The sequence below is a fragment of the Chelmon rostratus genome, chromosome 10, assembly GCF_017976325.1.
Source record: "Chelmon rostratus isolate fCheRos1 chromosome 10, fCheRos1.pri, whole genome shotgun sequence".
In the NCBI taxonomy this organism is placed as follows: domain Eukaryota; kingdom Metazoa; phylum Chordata; class Actinopteri; order Chaetodontiformes; family Chaetodontidae; genus Chelmon; species Chelmon rostratus.
The window spans coordinates 22335964-22355031 of NC_055667.1; the positions used below are offsets into that span (position 1 = coordinate 22335964).

The window sequence follows — 19068 nt, forward strand, 5'->3', positions numbered from 1 at the left end:
GAGCTCACAGCGTTCCCACGGTAACCAGCCTCCCTATTCTGCTCCACAGCACGCGTGCACGAGTGTTTGACAAACATCCCGCCTCAAAAGTGCCACTTATCTGCATCTGAACGGGAAAGAGGACGAATAAAGTCGTGGCAGCAGCTGGTGAAGTGCACCTGCGTCAGTCAAAACGCTGACCTGCAGAGTCCAGCGCGCGCGCGCACTGCGCCACGAGGAGGGGGTCACCATTAGATCCACAGTGTTTAACCCACTGATGAACGGACTGAAGGCTTGGCGCTCTGCCCTCCACGCTAATCACAAAGCAAGACCGCTAATCTCTGCGCTAATTTGGCACGGCTGTTATCTGGACACAGCTGCCGTTTAAAACAAAGGAAAAAAAGGGGGTTGCGCCAGACTCACGGGGGGCCAAGAGGAGGAGGAGGGACACGGGAGGAGGTCAGGATCAAGATATCCAGCATCTCCTCACCTAGCCTCGACAGGTGAGGTGGATTGGAGGTGGAGGCAGGGAGAACGGGTGGATGGAAATACAATATTGTAGCTGCCTCGAGGACAGCTTTACAGTTTCCACAGCAACTACATCTCTCACAGCACTCCTGCTCCAAGGACATTTTACTTCCTGTGAAAAACTTTACATCACAGCTATTCACTTGTCTGCTCACTGTTTCAATGGAGTCAGAGGGGATGGTGCAGTGCGCGCGGATGGAGGGTGAATAGAACATAATTGTAGACGAGCAGGTGAGGAGAAAAGGATGACAGAGGCAAGGTCGCGTGTCTGCGGGAATAACAATGAGACTCTGAAGTTCAACACATTGCAGATGTAAACCAGACGTTTTATTTCCGTCACTAAGGCCGACTGTCTGTCTGCTGACGCGATATCTCGTGTTTCTGCACCTAATAAGGCAACATATGCTGCAAAAACATGCAGCCCACGAATCCCCCTGCATTTACATGTAATATGCATGTTAATATAAAAAAAAAGTGTGCATTAAGCGCAAAGTGCCTCACTGTGCTGACCATGGCCATCTGCAGAGGTCATCACTTCACTCCAGGGCTGAAATGCAAGCGCTTTTCATTGGCCCACTCACACGTATCCTCATGAATCCTGAGCAACACGTGACTCAGTATAAACGGAAGCGTACGATTTTTCCTTCGCGCGCACTGTATGAAGCCATGAGCACTCGCTGCACTCAGATATGGCGAGGAGAAGGCAAAAGAAAAAAAAAACACCACCCACGTGCACTCCCACACACGCATCCATCATTTAAATTTACGTCAAGCTTAAACTGCATCACTGTAATCATTAGCACAGCTGCGATATTTTAAATCGGGCCAAAATTAAACATCCTTAAATCCACTACGTTGCCCGAAATAGAAAATATAAAGGGGAGTGAGATGCTTGAGTTCTAGAGAGCTGCTGCTGCTGCTGCTGCTTCACTGTATTTCTTCTAGAAGCTGTTGGGAGCAGGTCAGCACAGGCTCAGCTGAGCTTACCCACACATTCGCCTGGGGCCATTTCATTTCTCTAAGTTATATCTGCGCTATCTCGGCTGCAACAGGGTGTGCGATGCTGCTCAAAATGCCCAAATCATCACGCGTCATGAACGCATTATTTGCAGGAAAGACGGAATATTCCATCCGCACTTCAGTTAAGAGCAGGGGGAAAAGGGAGCGAGTGAGCAAAGAGGGGAAGAGAAAGAGAACAGCACAAAAGTGATTTCTGCAGCTTCTCTGAGTCATATCTGCAGCAGTGGGAAACAGAAACAGCGAGGGGGAGAGAGTGAGTGTGTGTACGTGGGTATGTGAGAGAGAGAGAGAGAGAGAGAGAGAGAGAGAGTTAGACACACAGAGAGAAAGGGTGGAGTGGGGGTGGGACAGGGGATGGGGTTATGTGTAGTAGAGCTGCACATAATTAGCAAATTGAGCTCCTTGTGAAACAAAAGTCCATTATCGTTCTCCGTGCACCCCGAGCAGGGCCGATGTCAGTGTCAGAGAGAGTCGAACACATGCCCACAATGCCCTGCGTGGAGATGGGGGACGGGTGGAGGCATGGTGGAGCAGAGAGGAGAGACACAAGCACCTTCACAGGGCTCTGTGGAGCTTCTGAACACTCCCACTGTGACAGCGAGAGCGCAGCGAAGAAGAGAAAAGATAGCTCGGGTTTCCTGGATTTTGTGTGTGTGTGTGTGTGTGTGTGTGTGTGTGTGTGTGTGTGTGTGTTATATAATAATACTGCTCTGAGTATCAGCACCACTGGCGCTGTCACCAAGACCTCCAGCCGCCCCTGCCTCTCATCCTGTGAGCTGGATGAGGGCACGTATGTAGCACATAATGAAGGATGCAATCTCTCACCCATGCAGAGAGAACTGTCACATCATCATAACATGAGAGGCTGCGCGGCAGACTGCGGGGTCACATTAGTTGTCTAATAATGGACATCCCAGGTTATGTCCCACTGTGCACACTACACACACACACTCACCAATAAAGACACGCAAAACACACACATATATATATGCACGGCATTAATTATCACCCCTGGGCTAGTGGTAATTATACTCTGGTCACACTAATTAATCTCTCATGCACTCCGTGTGGACCTACCTCCCCCTTTCACACATTTTTGCGCACTCACACCAGCACATACATTATATAAAGGCGCACGCACGCGCATGCATGGGCTCGTACAGGACGCACTCGCGCGACCTCTCCCAAAATAACAACCAAAAAAACATCTGCCGCGCTCGCAGCGAGCCGCGGCAGATGCCCTCAACCCCGCCGCTTCTTGGAGGAGGGACTCGACGTCGGAGACCGCTTCACCCCGAGGCCTCGGACTCACATTGTTCACACTGCCATTAACGGGAGGAGAGGGGCGAGATGGGGTAGCATTTGGGACAGCTGTTTACAGCGCGCCGCCGGGGGAAAAGAAGAGAGGGGAGCGACTTTGTTTTGATGCAGTCGCTGCACGCATGGATGAAAAGATTTTTTTTTTTTAAAGTGGACAAGTTTATTCAGCTTTCTTGTCCGGAGTCTGAATTGTTACGTGAGGCACAGAGAGCACGGGGCAGAGATGACGACTCCTGCTGGAGGAGCAAAAACTAATTGGACAAAAACAAAGAGCCTCGCCTTCTCTGGCCCGGACTCCTCCCTCCCTCCCCCTCTCACGCACTCTGTTGACAGATGGCGAATCAGTGTGTGTGTTCCACCTTTTCTCTTTTAGACCGGGGCACGCCGAGGAAGGTCGCTCAGTCACTTTCCTCCCCCTTGTCATCTCACCCTTCTCCCCATCCCTCTCCCAAATCTTCCTTCTGTCTCTTCCTCTGACTTGACTCATATTTAGAGCTGAGAAACTCATGTTGGTACCTGATCCTGTATCAGAGAGGAGGGTTTCGCTGCTGACCCCAGCTAACAGGCCAGCTTTGGGTTAGGCTGAGTCACAGCCAGACAGGGACAATATGGCTCTACTGTGCGGGTGACTCTTTATTAAATGTGACACTTCTTATGATGCGCTTGTCTGAGCTTGAATCCAAAGCCAGCTACAACCGCTACAGGCAGTTAACAAGGGAGGATCAGCAAGATCTACATCTGCAATTCATCATTGCATTTCACACCTACATAAATAACTAATATGTGCTTCTTTCTAATGACTACATCACCCCCGGGGATGAGTGGAGGGGGCCAGAGAGGCAGACAAGCGGAGGAAACGACAGCGCTAATCGATAAGGGATTTGGTCAAGTCTGGAACAATCACTGATAAGAGGATTGGGACCATAAGAAAGCAGATAGCAAGCAAAATCCAGTAATAACTGCTGAGATGATTGTGTGCCGAGAAATGTTATCATGTGCACAAAGACCAACGGATTCTGTCACTAAGGCTGCAACAATATATTTCGCGGTGTACTTTTTCACATGAATTGCTGCCTACTCACAAAGCTTAATGCATCCGGAACAAAAGCTCTATCTGTGTGTGTGCGTGGTTAAGTAAAAAGCGAGGACAGATGCACTTGCTGTTTGCCAAAGCTGTGTTTGCAGCACTCTAACTTCAGGTCAGCCTTGAGTTTGGGGTGGCGATGGTGGTGGTGGCGGTGGGGGTTCAGAGTGAGGAGGAAAAGAAAAACACACTTTTAGCAAACAGTGGGCGGATTCTTCATACAGGAGGGCCTCACCGGTCCAGAAAGTTCAAACCGCCATAAAAAAAGAGCCATAACCCTCCAGTCTGGACTTCACTTTACCTCAGCACGCTACTATGCAACTCCTACGCCGCTCACGTAATAGACTGTGATCTTTACACAAATCAAACCCTCTGCGGGCATAATCACACAGCACGAGGAAATTGACACCTTGAGCATTTATCTTTCTACCCATAATCCTTCAGCATATTTCCTCATGGTGGTTTATTTAAAAAAAATCTCTTCATAGGTTTAGTCCCATTACTGTGAGGATTATCTCTGACGACTAGAAAGGCTGCAGCTCCATACAGCCTGTCATTATGAAGGCTTAGCATATAAATGTTCTGTCACACCGGGTATTATGCAGACTGTGGTCAGCGCCGTATTTTAGCGCAACCTGGTCAGGATCACTGACATCCCTGTAATCTGACATGAAGCTCATCATTCAGTCCGTGCTGGAGAAGAACTTACTTTCTACGAATGGTGGAGCTGGCGTTGGTGTCTGTGCTGTCGGTGCGCTCAAGCCGGTCTCGCTCGGTGGTGGAGGAGCCGCAGGAGAGACCTCGGGTCAGCCTGGTGTGGGTCCTCCTCTCCCTGCTGGGCCCTGGGGTTGTGGCTGATCCAGCCGTCGCCTGAGCTGTCGAGGTGCTACCGTTCCCGCTGCTGCCGCCGCCACCGCCGCCGTGATGGATGGGGAGGGACAGAGGCTGGCTGTGGTTGTGGTTCTGCTCGGGGGTCTCCGAGCCAGGCGTCCGCGGGCTGCGTTCCTGCCTCAGGTCTTGGTTCTCCTGGCTGACCCGGTCCAGCTGGCCCTCCAGCTCCTCGATGCGCCGGCGCTGGGTCTCCAGGAGCTTGGCCTGGCTCTCGATGATGTTGTTGAGCTCCAGGAGGTACTCCACTGCCCGGTTGGGGCTCTCTGGGCTTGTCTCCATGGTGGGCGTCTAGGGGTATGACCACCACCAGACACCACCACAGTTCCGACCCCGTGGGGCCGAGATCCACCCCCCCCACCAGCCCTGATGAGTGGGGGGGAGGGAGGGACCAACGAAGGCTCTAGTGAAGATTAATTAATGTCTTCAGATCTTTAGAAACAGGAAGTCACAGAGATTGAAAGGTTGAGGAGTTCAGAATGACTACATATCCCCAAATCTGAGGACAAAAATGAGCATTATAGCATCTTAGTAGCCATTAAAAATGTTGCAACACTGAGAAAAGAGTTCAAAGCTCAAAAAGAAGCTCAAGACTCTGCCGATTGTCTGATTCCCTGAAATCACAGTCAGTTTGAAGGACCACGCCAAGTCAGCGCGGAGCGGGTCAAGAGTTTGGGGCAACATGATGAATTTTAATTCATTAAGCAAAATGCTTAAAAACAAGCCTGACTGGGAGGGAGTGACCGAGGTAAGTATTGTCTAAATGAGGCTGATGAAAGATGTGTAATGAACCTCCGCTTGCTCTGATGGCTCTCTGAGCAAACAAACACAAAGGAGGACCAAGTCGAACATCAATACATCCACTGACCTGTAACATCTCCCGCTCATTAACTTTAAGAGCTCTGATGTGAGTTCATTATAAAACATGTCAAACACAACCCCTCCTCAGCCTCCTGGACATACAGAGGGAGGCAGGGGGGTAGGGGTAAAAGGGGAGGGGGGGGGGGGGTGATTGTTTTTGTGATCTACCACCAATTATAAGGCACTGTCAATCATTACATAACACAGAAGATGCTGCTCCCTCCCACGTTGAACATCCCCGCAGTCTATCATCGTCGCTTTCAACCCATGGCTTGATGTGTCTTTATGGCACAGAAAGTAAGCAGAGGTGGCTGACTAAGTTCATTCTCCAGGTCCAGACCCTCCCCTCTGGTCCGACAAATTACATCCCAGTGCGTTAAATTCAGATTAGTTCCCAAACTGTGTGTCTGTGCGCTTTTTCATCCGAGAATAATGCAGAGTTTGCGTCCACGTCACGCATTCATAAGCGCCTGTCTTGGAGATAAATTGTGTCTCCAGTAAAGGACCAACAACTATCCGGAATCTCTCTTGACAAGCCCGAAAGTCTCAATAGGCTGTGGCAAATCTTTAAACTGCACTTTCGTGTTTGCCGCTTTCGGCGCTGACCTGAAATCGGTTTAAACGAACAGGTTGAGTTATTTCCTACTTATCTGAGGCGAGTTCCGGCTGTGTCAGGTGGGTAATCCAAGCAGGAGCGCGGCGGTGAATCTGCTTTGCGGTGGCGCAGAAACGCGGAGAGGTTTCGCTCCTTGAGAGTCTCAGCTGCAGCGATGCGTGCGGCTTTTCCTCTGAGCGCATCACTGTCAAGTCAGCCGTAATGATATCCGACTTCCGAACAAGACTTTCAAAATAAAGGATTAACTATCTGAGTGCTGTGCAGTTGACTGCAGATGAAAAACAGAAATGCATGTGAAGTAAAAGATTAATGGAAGTGGTGATTAAACGAAAGGCTTTATTATTGTGTCATGCATACAGCCTGCATTGTCTTACATGACAAGAAAAACGTAAGCAAAACAAACAGTTTGAGTAATTTGGTTTGTTTACAATAAATACTCCTTCCTCGACTCCGTTTCCAGGCTTTTGGGAGACGGTGTAACAATGTACTAATCCTGGCCAGCCATTCCATTTTTGATCATCTGCACTGCGGCTTTCTTGAGCCATTTCATGTAATTTTGCCACTTTTAAATCATCATAGTGTGTACAATACAAAAGAAAATGAGTTTTCCCAGCATGCATTCGTTATTAAGGCAAGAAGCCAATTTAGGATTGCAATTGTTAAAAAAAAGATAAATAGTAATAATAGCAAAAATCATATATCAAGTCGATTTTCATCCAAATTATTGAGGAAAACTTGCTCTTTGGAAGAAAGACGAAGCGCGCAGGTGACATTTTATTTTGAAGGTAAAATCAGAGTCTCGCGTTGCAGCTTTGTAACTTTACAGACTTGAGGAACCCTGTTGAGCGCTTAATAATCAGGAGTGCACATGTAGAAAACAGTTCTATACACTATAATGCCTACAGGACAGTGAAAGTACCACATTCTAGCCTGTTCAACATTTCCCAATAACTGAAATGTTTGATTTGAGGCTTTGTGAATAATTACGATTTACTTATTTAACTCCATCTGAGTGCATCACTGTTATTGCTGCGGTGGGATTTTTTTGGTTGTTTTTTTTTTTTTTGCGTCTGAGCCGACTTGAACAGAAGGATGCGGCTTAGGATAACATGAGAGAAAAGGCAGGCCTCAGGGCGATGTTATTTTTAGTGGCTGTGCTCAAGTGCTCATATCTGAGCTGAGACACTGGCTGTAAATCCAACCGCGTGTGAGTAACAGCTCACACAGGTGATGCTGCTCTGCTGTACAGTATCCGACACTAATATTAGACTGAGAGGCGAGCCCGCATGGAGAATGTAAAAGCCCTGTTCTCGCGAAAATCAGGTGTAATAATTGATCTGTGGAAAATGATCAGATTTGCAGCCTGTTTCTGTATAGGTAACCTGGTTTATAGTCTTTAATTTAATTAATCTTTATTCTCAGACACACACCTCAACATGTTTCTGGATATATATCCTATTTCATGGGATCCTTAAAATAATCTCACACACACACCTTCATCATTTTAAATCCCATCGCTCCCAAATCTGCTGTAGCCTACAATTTTGCTGCCATCTGCTGTCCATTATTGTAGCTCTGCTGGTGTTCAGCAGAGCAATAAAAGCAATAAAAGGAAAGACATGCATGACCACTGAGGAAATTGGTTGAGCAGTTTATTTGGAGTTTTTTATTAGAACATGTTTACAGTCCGGCCATATAATCCCCCCTTAGGAAATGAAAGTCTAAAAAAAGAACATTAGCAAACGTTATAAAATAACTCTTACGTATAGGCTACCAAGCTACTCTGTACAGTCACTGGTTGGGGGAGACAGTATGTCAGTTTGCTCACTGTGCTGCCATTTCTGCAGCACAGTAATGCAAACAAATGGGCAGGGCACACCAAGCACTTTATTTCAGTTCTGCGGTTTGTTCAAAACAGGTACACGTGAAGGAATGACCTCACATATAGCATCCATCTTTTGATAATTATGGGCTGGTAACAAAGAGCTGTAACAGTCTGCGTCTCCTAATGCCGCCATAAATAACCAACGCAACATTGCTTCAATGTCTAAATCATACAAATCCACTCTGTGTTCTGAAAACGGCGTGAAGTCACTTTGTAGCTTTTCTTCCTCATGGCTTATCTAGAGCAAAGTATCTGAAAACCTGAGTATTTCAAAAAAGATAATTTCATAGAAAAATAACATCTCACAGTATCCATTCAGCTTTTTTTTTTTTTTTATCCCCCCCATAACGGAATTTCTTTAAAAAGAGAGCAAAACAAAAGGATGTGCTATTTTGCCTTCCTAGACGCGACACTGAGCTCAGCTTCTGCAGAGGCTTATGATTATTATTCCTGTGGAGTCACAATAAGGGCCTTTTTTTTGGCATGACTGAAATCACTCAACGGCCCGCCCGCCTCTCGCGTGTTAGAGACCTCAGAGCAAAGGGTTTTCACAGTAAGAAAAATCAGTGGTTAGGATAAAGTGGTTTATGTTACCAAGGCAACTGTACGTGGCACGATGGGCACAGCACTCTCTAGAATCTAGACAGTGGCTTTGTTCTGACCCCACATACACAATGTTAACAGTACAAGAAATATGCACACCGGATGCATATTTTTGGCATCTTTTGCTGACTTCTGAAGAAGGGTACAACAATACAGAGTATCCTTATCCACACTCAAGCAGCATATTACAAAACATTCATTTATGAATAGGGCAGGTATAATATAGTTCTGTGTTTACATTTTCACGAAAGCTATACCAATTTTCACTTCTCATCACACATTAATAAATAATACGAACGGGTAGATGTTGTATGTAATATATAGATATACTGCATATGTTTATATTTATATAGACATGTATTACGGTACAGTAATACAAATCAGGGCTTGGCTCCAGGTAGTATTTACAATAGGTTCTGTCATTTATTTCTCTACACATATGTACAGAATATAGATTTCACGCCTGCCACCGAAGGGGATTTGCATTATCACAATCAGATATTCAGTTATACGGAACAACATCACAAGTCGAGGCAAGTGTCCACATAAGACAAAGAGGATATTGTACAAACATGTTACACTGTGTCCTCTCAGACCAGGTGGGCGTGGCGCACTGGAAATGGATGGCTGATAGTCTTGTACAGTTGCATTATTATTGCTCAGTATCTTCATGAGGTATAAGTGAATGTCTATGCAGTCTTTGTACAGTCGGGATGGTGCTTCATGGTGGACACTCTGCAAAAAGTCGCTCGAAGACGGAGATGCAGAGAGGTGAGTGAGACGCAGGAAGTAGGATGGCCAAGATGTCTGAAATACCTTGTTGTCCTGGAAACATCTATTACAAACGTAAGGAGAGGAGTGAAACACAGCGCCAGCGAGACAAAGACAACATCGCCGTTGTTCCGCCAGCAACTCAGACAGAGCTTTGCCATGTTGGCATCATTTATAAATTCAAATGAGATATCGATATTGAATCAGCCAGAGGTCGGCTGTAAAAAGGCACAAAGAATATGACTTCGTACGACTGTAGATATCGAAGTGACTGAGAGAAAATGTTGGTAGTGTGGGTAGCTGTGGAAAACAAGTCGAGGTCTAACAGTGTGAGAATCTGATACGGCGTCATTCAGCTGCTGCATGCTCTCCTTCCTGTTAAAAATCAGGAGACAGCGCGTCTTCCTCCCCCCTGCCCTGTCCGCCTCCCGTGGCGCCCGTCCCCCTCCACGGCCTGAACCGCCCTCTGCTGGCTGGGCGTGAGCCAGGGGCCTGGCAGCACCTTGGCCCTGCGCCTGCCCGCTTCTGTGGCGGCCAGAGAAAGGCCCGAGATGCTGGCAGCAGACGTGCTGCCGTCAGATTGGCTGCCTCCAGACTCTGACTCATCATCCCCCAGCTGCTGCTGTATGGACAGAGAGGAGGCGAGGAAGGAGAAGGGCCTTTTCTGTGACACCGGATCCATCACAGCAACGCTCGGTAAAGGCCTCTCGCTCTGCGCATCGTCGTCTTCCTGACCGTCGTTCAGCTCTGTCGCACCATCCAGTGACCTCCCCTGCTCCTCCTCTCTCCTCAGCCCTCTGTACTCTGCTGCCACCTCCCAGTTTTCATCATTCTCCACCTCCCAGTTTTCATCATTCTCCACCTCCCAGTTTTCTTTGGGTCTGGGAAGCTTTTGGTCGGGAATCGGAATGGGTAGAAAAACAGCCTCACTCTCTTCTCTCTCTGAACTGACTCTCTCCTCCACCTCCTCCGTCCTTTCTTCCACCCCTTCCTCAACAGCAGGTGCCTCCCGCTCTTCCTCTCGCTCAGGCTCTTCCTCCCTCTCAGGCTCTTCACCCTCTACCCTCCTCACCCTCTCCTCGCTTCTGCTTTTCCTCTCTCTGCTTTTTCTCCTCCCTCTCCCTCTCTCCCTCTCCCTTTTCCTTCCCCTCACAGTCCCTCGTTCTGTCTCACTATCGTCAAAATTCCTGAGGGCATCTCTGGGTAAACTCTGAGTCCCCCCTTTTCTCCTCCTCCTCCTCCTGCCCGAGGCTTCCCGAGACCCCTCTCCCCGCTCGGAGACGGGGCTTTGCAAACCCGAGCGCCCTCCTCCCTCTGAGCCCCGTCTTCTCCTTCCCGTCCCTTTCTCTCTCTCGCGTCCATTTGAAGACCTGCTTCTCTTCTTCTGCTTCGAGCTGTGGCCCCTCCGCCCGCTGGAGTCTACTGCAGCCAAACCCTGCTTCTTGGGGTGATGCAGGAGGGAGGGGGAGGTGATTCTGTGCTCACGGCCTGGACGCACATTATATGGAGAGGAAGGGGAGGAAAAAACAGAGTGAATGGGCAGGTAAAATAGAGGAAGAGCAAAATTAGTTTATGTAATCTGCTATTAAAGAGCTCTGAAATCCAGTGTTTGCTTGGTTTTGTTTGTTGCTATTGAGGTGCATTAGATCAACTTGCATAACAACAGCTGCTTTTCTATTTTAGTGCAACCTTCAGATGAACCTTTATGAGAAATATGACATCTTATTATCAGTATGCTCCATTAAGGAACTGTAAATTGTGAACCTGGTGAACTGGGCAACAAATCAGCATAACACTGTAAATTTCTACCCCTTTACTTCAGTTGATAATCAGGTTTATGCTATAACGAGGAGTCAAATGCACAGGCTGTGAGGTGCCTTTCACTACAAGTGAGGACAGGAGTGGTGACTGAGTAGAGGAATGTAGAGATACAGAAAAATGGGAGAACTAACAGGAACCATTACCAACCGCGTATTCTCTGTCCGTCCAATGACATAGAAGCAAGGCTCGCCTAGCTTGGAGTTGGTCATACATAGAGACAAACTGGAGAGCTCCACTGAGAGAGAGAGAGAGAAATGGAAAAGGCAAGAAAAGAAGGAGCAGAAAGGAGAGAAGTGTTTGGAAACGAGGAAAATCCAGAGGGAAAATGTGGTGTTTTAAGCAAAAAATGAGCCACAGGTGCAGAGGGGTTAAAAGGTGGGTTAGAATCAGTCCCACAGAAGAAGAAAAAAGATTACACACCCAAGACAAATGCACTACATGCAAGAGAGATAAGGTTCGGAACATCTTATATTTCAAATCTCATGTATTATAATTTCCCCTGTACACACATGTTGGTAGCAACCTGAAGCATCCCTGAATGTGTCTCACCATAGTCAGGCACGTAGCCGTTTCCCCTCTTGAGCACCAGGTGGATGCGGTGGCCTCCTCTGCGGATCTGCTCCACCGCTTGGCTGTGGGTCATCCCTGCTGTACTGTCCCCATTGATCTCCACCAGCTGATCGCTGACCTGCAGCCACAGCACATTACTTTAAATATTTCTCAGATTATCCTGCAATATTAACACGTAACAGTAACTAAGACATTTTGACATATCATGGCAGGAAAAGCACAGCTCTAACAGGGGCTCTTCCCCAGAGTGCCAGTAACCCATGAGTGCATTTACATGTGCACCAGCATCCTGGTTAAGATCTGGTTTTTGAAGTGTCCTGGTTATGTTCTGTGCACATAAACATCTTATCCTAGTGTCAGAAATCCTGATCTGGATCTGGTGTTTAGAAATCAGGACATGCTACTCGGAGTACTCTGATAGAAAGCAGGATACTGTGGCATGTAAACGCCTTCTTCTTTGTTGGTCATTTTCAGATGATCAGAAACCTGGATACTGTTAGAATAAGCAGTTTTTTCATGCCCCATGTAAACGCCACATGATGAATATGATCAAAAACAAACTCAAAAGCAGGATACCAGCGCACATGTAAACACACTCCACGACAGTGTGACAGTAAGCTAGCGTGCACACCAGCGCCCTGAAACTGAGGCAGCTAAAATGAATTTATTTACACATGTACTTGTGATTACTTACTTTCATTACCTGATGTGGATTAAATGGAAAAAGACTAGTCTACAGCAGCTCTGTGAGCAAAGTAATGCAGAGTATTGACCAAACACCAAGCTATCACAATTGATCCTGATGGATGGAAATCCATCCAATAGTTGCTGAGACACTTCACTCAAAATCACTAGGACAACCTCAGAAGATAGAGGATTCGGCCTTCGCTGTCATGACTGTACACACAACATTTCATCATCAGCAAAAATGGTGCACCCTATTATTGTTCAATCCATCAAATATTTGCTCTGAATTATTCAAAAGGAAAGTTTGAGCAGGTGCACAACATGCTTGGCTACATACAGCAGTGAGATACAGAATACAGAAGGTAATTCAGATATAAATACTTCACAGTAAAAGTGTATAAAGGGTAGTACCGGTATATATACAAATTGTGAAATGCACACAGCAAACTGCCACACCTGCATTTTTTGGCTGCGTGAGGCCGGCCCCCCCTCCATCAGTCCCAGGACGTAGAGGCCCATGTTGTACTCGCTGCCCCCTCGGAGGCTGAAGCCGAAGCCTGAGGGGCCGCGATCCAGGTCGACGCTGTAATATCTGGAGTCTCGCTGGGAGAGTGCAGAGAAAGTGAGAAGGGGGAATGTTAATCATCACTGCAGTAAATATTATACACTGGCAGAGGATGAGATGAGTCACAGCAGAGCCAATTCAGTGATCATGAGGCGCACACTGTTAATCATGCTGCCGTCCTCACCTTCGGACGCGACCTTTGACCCTTTCTGCCTCTGTGACCGGGGTCATACTCAGTGGTTTCTGAAAGGCTGGAAGAATCTGAAAAACACGATGATTGAAGTCAGATAATGCATTCAGGACCAGGCTCTGCTTGTGTGTGCATGCATGTGTCTCCTGGATACTCGTGTCCACGCTTACAGGTGCTGGGACGGGGGATGATGGTGAGGCGCAGGGTGTTCCCCGCTCTCCGAAGGATTTGAGCAAGCTCCCGATGAGGCAGAGTCACCACGGAGCGTCCCTCCACGGCCTCCAGTCTGTCTCCAGGCCGGATCTGACCGCTCTTGGCCGCTGGGCTGCCCCGACGGACCGTCACAAACCGGTGAGGGAGAAGTGAAGCAGCTGAGGAGAGGACAGAAAACATCAAACAGTTACAGCGACCTTAAATGACTTGTTGAAACTCCATCAGGCCCCAAAACTTTCCTTTTAACTGAAAGGCAGCGAGCAACCAGTGGGGTCAATATAGACTCATTTAAAAGCTGGTAGATTTATTTCACCACTGCCTCTGCCAGAAATCCTAAAACAAGCTATAATTAAGCTCTGGATCATTTTTGGCAGGGTATACTTCATAAATTACTTCCCACAGAAGCCTTTCTTTACACCTCCCCCACTGTCTCCTTGAAACTCTCCTCTTCTCCTTCATCATCCCATCTATCTACCTCTCTCTCCGTCCGCCGACACACCGGGAACTGTTTTTCGCTGTTCAATGATTTGTCTTGCTCCTCAAGAACAAACTGTCACGGGACACAAGCTTTCCAGCAATATTTTCCTGTCCTGAATCTGTCAAAACGGCACATAACGACAGGCTTTGGATATTTACACTTCGGTTTTACGGCGTCAGTGATTCTTATGCTCAGCTCCTCTAAGATCCACAAACTTGCAGTCTGTCCGCATTAGTATGCCTCCAGCATACGAAACACACACTTAAAAACACACGCAGCAATATTTTGTTCTTTCTGCTGGCGCCGCAAAACATCCTTCTTCTCTGTGTGGGAAAACGCTGTCCATCCTCTCCCACCCCTTCGCTGCTCAAACACGCCTCATTATCACTCCTGGAAAGCTTTGACAGGCAGGAGAGTGCAGCTGGGGTCACAGACCAAGTGCAAGTTTCCTTGTTGTCAGATTCAACGGACCTCTGAACTGAAGCGAGGGGGGACAATTAGCTTAGTGTATCGAGAACTCAATTTGTCTTATCTTCTGTACAAAGAGATCACTCACAATTAAGCTTAATCCTGGTCACTGCCTGAGGCTGATGAGAAAAGTATCGAGCAGCCTAAAAATAAATTTGCCTCCATTAATCTTCTGCGCCAACTAAAAAGCTTCTTACAGTTTTCAGATGGACAGTCTGTCTCTGTCTGTTCCCCTTTCTGTATCTTAGTAAACTCCCGATTAGTCTCTCTATGACCCCTCTTTGAGGGTATGCTGTGTTTTGGTGACAGCTGGCCCCTCTAGAGTCTTGCCAGTGGCCTTATGTAACCCATCAGGCAGCATAAACATTTTGAGACTCTCACTCAGCTGAGGTCCATAGTCAGTCTATATCCCCCCAAGATAAAGATGGCAAGTTTAAGTTGTCTTATAGAGGGCCAAGACATGATTGTTAATGGCTTAAAATGATAATTTTGGGGGCTTGTAATATGAGCTGAAGTGTGTGTCACATTGGAATGATGATCCCGTTAAAAGGTACAGCCTATAATTCACAGAGACACATCTCCAATCTGGGCCTAATCTGGGTGACCCAGGCAGAAACGGCAATCAGGTCAAATCAAAGCCAAGGCAGCTTTGCAAATAGTCTTCTTATCATGCATAATACATCTGTCCGACATCAACAGTCGCCAAACACATGAATACACATGCAACAGCCATGCTCGCACGCACCCAGCACCATTGTGCACCCACACACACGCATGTGCAACACCACACACACACACACAGTGACTCACACGCAGAGTGATTGGGACAGATGTACTCAGCCACACACACACACACACGCTTAAACTACACACAGATGCGTCCAAATGGACTGCTTTATATTAGTGTCTTTTCCTCTGGCTCTCCATGTTCTCCTTTCCAGAGTAATCCCACTGCGGTATGCCCAGCAGCCAGCAAGCCTCTGACGCGCTGCACTGATCACAGCTCAGGAGTGCTAGCAGCCCCCCTCCCCGCCATCGTAAAATCCCCCTCTGCAGCCCAGATGCATCAGCCGGTGCAGACATCCCCACAGCAGCCTGCAGATGCTTAGTGCGTGTCGGAGGAGCGGAGAGAGCACTGTTGATCCTTAGCAGGATCATTCATACAGGATGAATATACCATAGTGTGTGTGTGTGCAGGTTAGCTGATGCTGCATCTGTTAATACCGCACGTGTGGCTCTAACACACAGACCATTACCATATCACCACATCATGTCATGTGCAGTTTTAAGCCCAAATGGGTTAAAAACATATGACATTTCCTTTCATCTGTGGCTGTCGCTGCAATTATCATCTAGTATAACAGTAAAAACAACCCTAATACATATGGATCACAGCATCAGGGACATCTAGAACATGTGAGCCTGTGGATCTAACTTTCGACACATCTGACCGAGCAAACTTTCGTGTGCAGCACAGAATCAAACCCTCTAGCTCAGGCACAAAGCTAAACGAGAAACATTGCACCAAACCGGCACCCTCCCATTTTCCGGCAAACATGAGACGAGAAGTGGAGCGAATAATTACGTTTAGACTCCTTCACAGTTTTCAAAGCAGACTGTAGTCTCTCCAGCATGGCTCTTTGATTAACACGTGCAGAAGAACAAACCAAAAAAAAGAAAGAAAAGAAAATCCTAAATTCCGTGTCAGGCAGCTTGGATTCACATGAAATGGTCAACAGGAGCTATAGCACAGGTTTGCTGTCCCCTCTGTTGCTCCTCTGCGAGGGAAATGTTCGGTGTAGCATTTCTCTTAAGCATTCAGAGAGCAGCGGAGAGAGCGGGAGGTAGGTGGGAGGCGGAGGGAGGGAGAGAGAGAGAGAGAGATGGAGAGAGAGAGATAGAGGGGGGGGGTTTAATCTTTTGAAAAACCAGACTGGACGCTTTTACTGCAGAGTAAAGGGGTGAGAGAGGGAGAGAGTGGGCAGGAGTGAGGGAGCGAGAGGTGAAAGAGAGAGGTGGGAAGAGGAAATGATAGAGGATGAGAGCAGATATGGAGGGACAGAGGGGACTTCTTGCTGTGACACGACAGGAGTGAAATGAAGGGGAGAATGAGGACACAGTGGAGATGGAGGTGGAGGGGGAGGGTCCCTGTGCTGCAGGGACAGGTGCACCTACAACCTTAATCTCCCCATGAAAACGTAAATGTGTGTTCGCTCAGGCCATAAAGCAAATTGAACCTCATCGAGCCGCAACATGGGGCAGCCAGCGCGAGACAAATGACGGGGAGAGTGGGTGATACATCGTGGGGATGCTGCGGTTAAACTGCGATTCAGAAGCACGACACTGAGAGCTAATAAAGGCAGGACGCGTTCGCTTCCCAGAAAGAACATAAACAAGCCTCTACGTCCTGTCAGGCCAGAGCCGATAGAGAAATACAGAGCGAGGTACTGTGATATGATACTTTCAATTCATTCTGCAGGACTCACTCGAGCTGACAAACCGAATAAAAACAAACACACTGCTACATATAAAACCCGATGGTTATCCACCAATGCTCTCATGTCTAAATATGTAGCTTAGCACCTCTAAAGCTCACTAATTAACACATTATATCTTGTGTGTTTGGTCAATAGAAAAACAGAAGTGTTAAAATGAGTCCATGTAACCCCATGTAAACTACAAACAGTAACCAATATTTGTGCTCTATTTGTGCTGGTAGAGGGATTTACAACCTTTGGACAGATCCAGGAAAACTGTTTTCCAACAGACTCCACCATCAGCAAAGTTAATCGGCTGCTGGCTCAAGCTTCGTCTTCAGAGTACAGACATGAGAATGGTATCGATTGTCTTGTATTACTCTCTGGAGAATAGCGAATGAGCATATTTCCCAAACTATACCTTTAATAAGCCAGTCTATGTTGCGTCATGCATGAGATTCAGAATGTTGACTCCAATAGCATCGGCCTATCCCTCAGAGCACAAGGAGGTGCAGGCAAACACCCACCCACATACAAATGTATGTGTTTGTGTATGTTTGCAAGATCCTATAAAAACAGGAAGAGGTCTTCCAGAGATGAGAAGCCGTACATTAATAGTAAGCTGTGGGTGCACCTGCATGCAAAATGATGCTGATATGTCTTTTTATTGGGTTTTGTTATCCAGACAGCCTCAGCCCAACATGATGCTGTGACGCCCTACTGCCATGGAGGCGTCAGTAGCTCAGACTTGAATGGAGTGTGGACTGGGGGCTGTAGAGGTGCCGGTTCACCTCCTGGGAACTGTGTGTGTGTGTGTGTGTGTGTGTGTGTGTGTATGTGATGCACAAAAAAATAGTGTGAAGAAAAGTATTAAAAGGAAAGTACTTCTTCTTCTACTTCTTCTTCTTGAAATACAACTTTGTTTAGTGGGTCCACTTCTTTTTTATAAAAAGAAGCAGAAAAATGTTGAGAAAATATACACTTTAGTAATTATATTGTGAAAAAGATGTACTCAATGCACAACAGTTTGTGTCAGTAGTTAATGCCAAAACTGATTTCCATCAACAATTAAAAAAAAACATCTTGGGAGGAAAAAAAATAATTTACAAGAAAAGGGTTGATGATGCCTCATGACTCATCTGATGGCAGGTAGCCATGGTGACCACTTTTTAATCTGCAATTACCTAATGGTGCGTCTGTCCACAAGGGCATCCAGATGAAACCTGCTTCCCTGGGCAGGTAACCAAATGGTTCCACTGGGCCAGAAAAGTTCAACTGATGCTGCGCAATGTCAGCCCACTCTATCTCACATCACTAGATGAAAAAATACAGATCTACAAACCAACGCATGTGCTATATTTAAAGAGTTTAGCTTGATGCACATGTTGCACAGTGTGATTGTTCATGAGGCGACGCTCACCTTTGCCGTTCTCTACATCCTGAGAAGCAATGACGAACCCAAAGCCCTCTCCTGGCTTCCTCCTCAGCTCCACATCGAACCCTCGTAGGGGCCGAGTTCGTTCGCCGCCCTGCCTCTCTAGACCTGAATCAGGCACTGTGACACCGCCCGCCTCATCCTCCAGGCCCGTGTTGATCCAGTCTTTGGGCTCCATGGTCAGGGTCACTGGGATCGACTCCAAGAAGCTGGTGCTCTGGATCAGAGAGGAGCGCATCGGGGCTGGGGAGGGAGGTGCGCTAATGGAAGTGCGCGGCATAGGCAGCGCTTCTGGGAGCACAGAGGAGTTGTCTGAACCAATAGGTGGAGGAGGCGGGCGGAGCAGAGGTGGAGGGAGTCTCCGAATAGAGCCGGGGGAGACGGCTGAATGATAGATGGCTGATAATGAGAGAGAAAATAACTGTGAGGTGGATTTAGCCACAGTGGGTACAGTTACTAAAATCACTGGTCATTTACCTCCTCTGTAAACCAACAAGATGACTTCTGCCTGTTTGGTGTGTTCCTGCAGAACTGTTTGTACCTGCCAACAAACACGTAATTATATTGTGACTCATTTTGAGATTTTTTGGTTATATTTGACACGTTTCA

At 47.2% G+C, this 19068-nt stretch overlaps 1 protein-coding gene across 3 annotated transcripts in view; it reads right to left on the minus strand.

Annotated features, from left to right (window-relative positions):
• Nucleotides 1–7949: 7949 nt before the first annotated feature.
• The window catches only part of LOC121612706 (membrane-associated guanylate kinase, WW and PDZ domain-containing protein 2), a 38773-nt gene continuing 27654 nt past the window's right edge, over nucleotides 7950–19068 (minus strand). Inside the window, exons 11-18 of one of the 3 annotated variants that reach the window (XM_041945757.1) lie at nucleotides 18937–19000; nucleotides 18445–18858; nucleotides 13559–13759; nucleotides 13383–13459; nucleotides 13090–13236; nucleotides 11926–12064; nucleotides 11508–11611; nucleotides 10830–11043 (exon numbers count right to left, since the gene is read on the minus strand). In XM_041945757.1, coding sequence (XP_041801691.1) covers nucleotides 10975–11043; nucleotides 11508–11611; nucleotides 11926–12064; nucleotides 13090–13236; nucleotides 13383–13459; nucleotides 13559–13759; nucleotides 18445–18858; nucleotides 18937–19000 — 1215 coding nt within the window. In that variant the 3' untranslated portion in view covers nucleotides 10830–10974. Of the gene's footprint in view, nucleotides 11044–11507; nucleotides 11612–11925; nucleotides 12065–13089; nucleotides 13237–13382; nucleotides 13460–13558; nucleotides 13760–18444; nucleotides 18859–18936; nucleotides 19001–19068 lie in introns of all 3 variants that reach the window. The other 2 variants (XM_041945758.1, XM_041945756.1) reach the window with 2 other exon arrangements.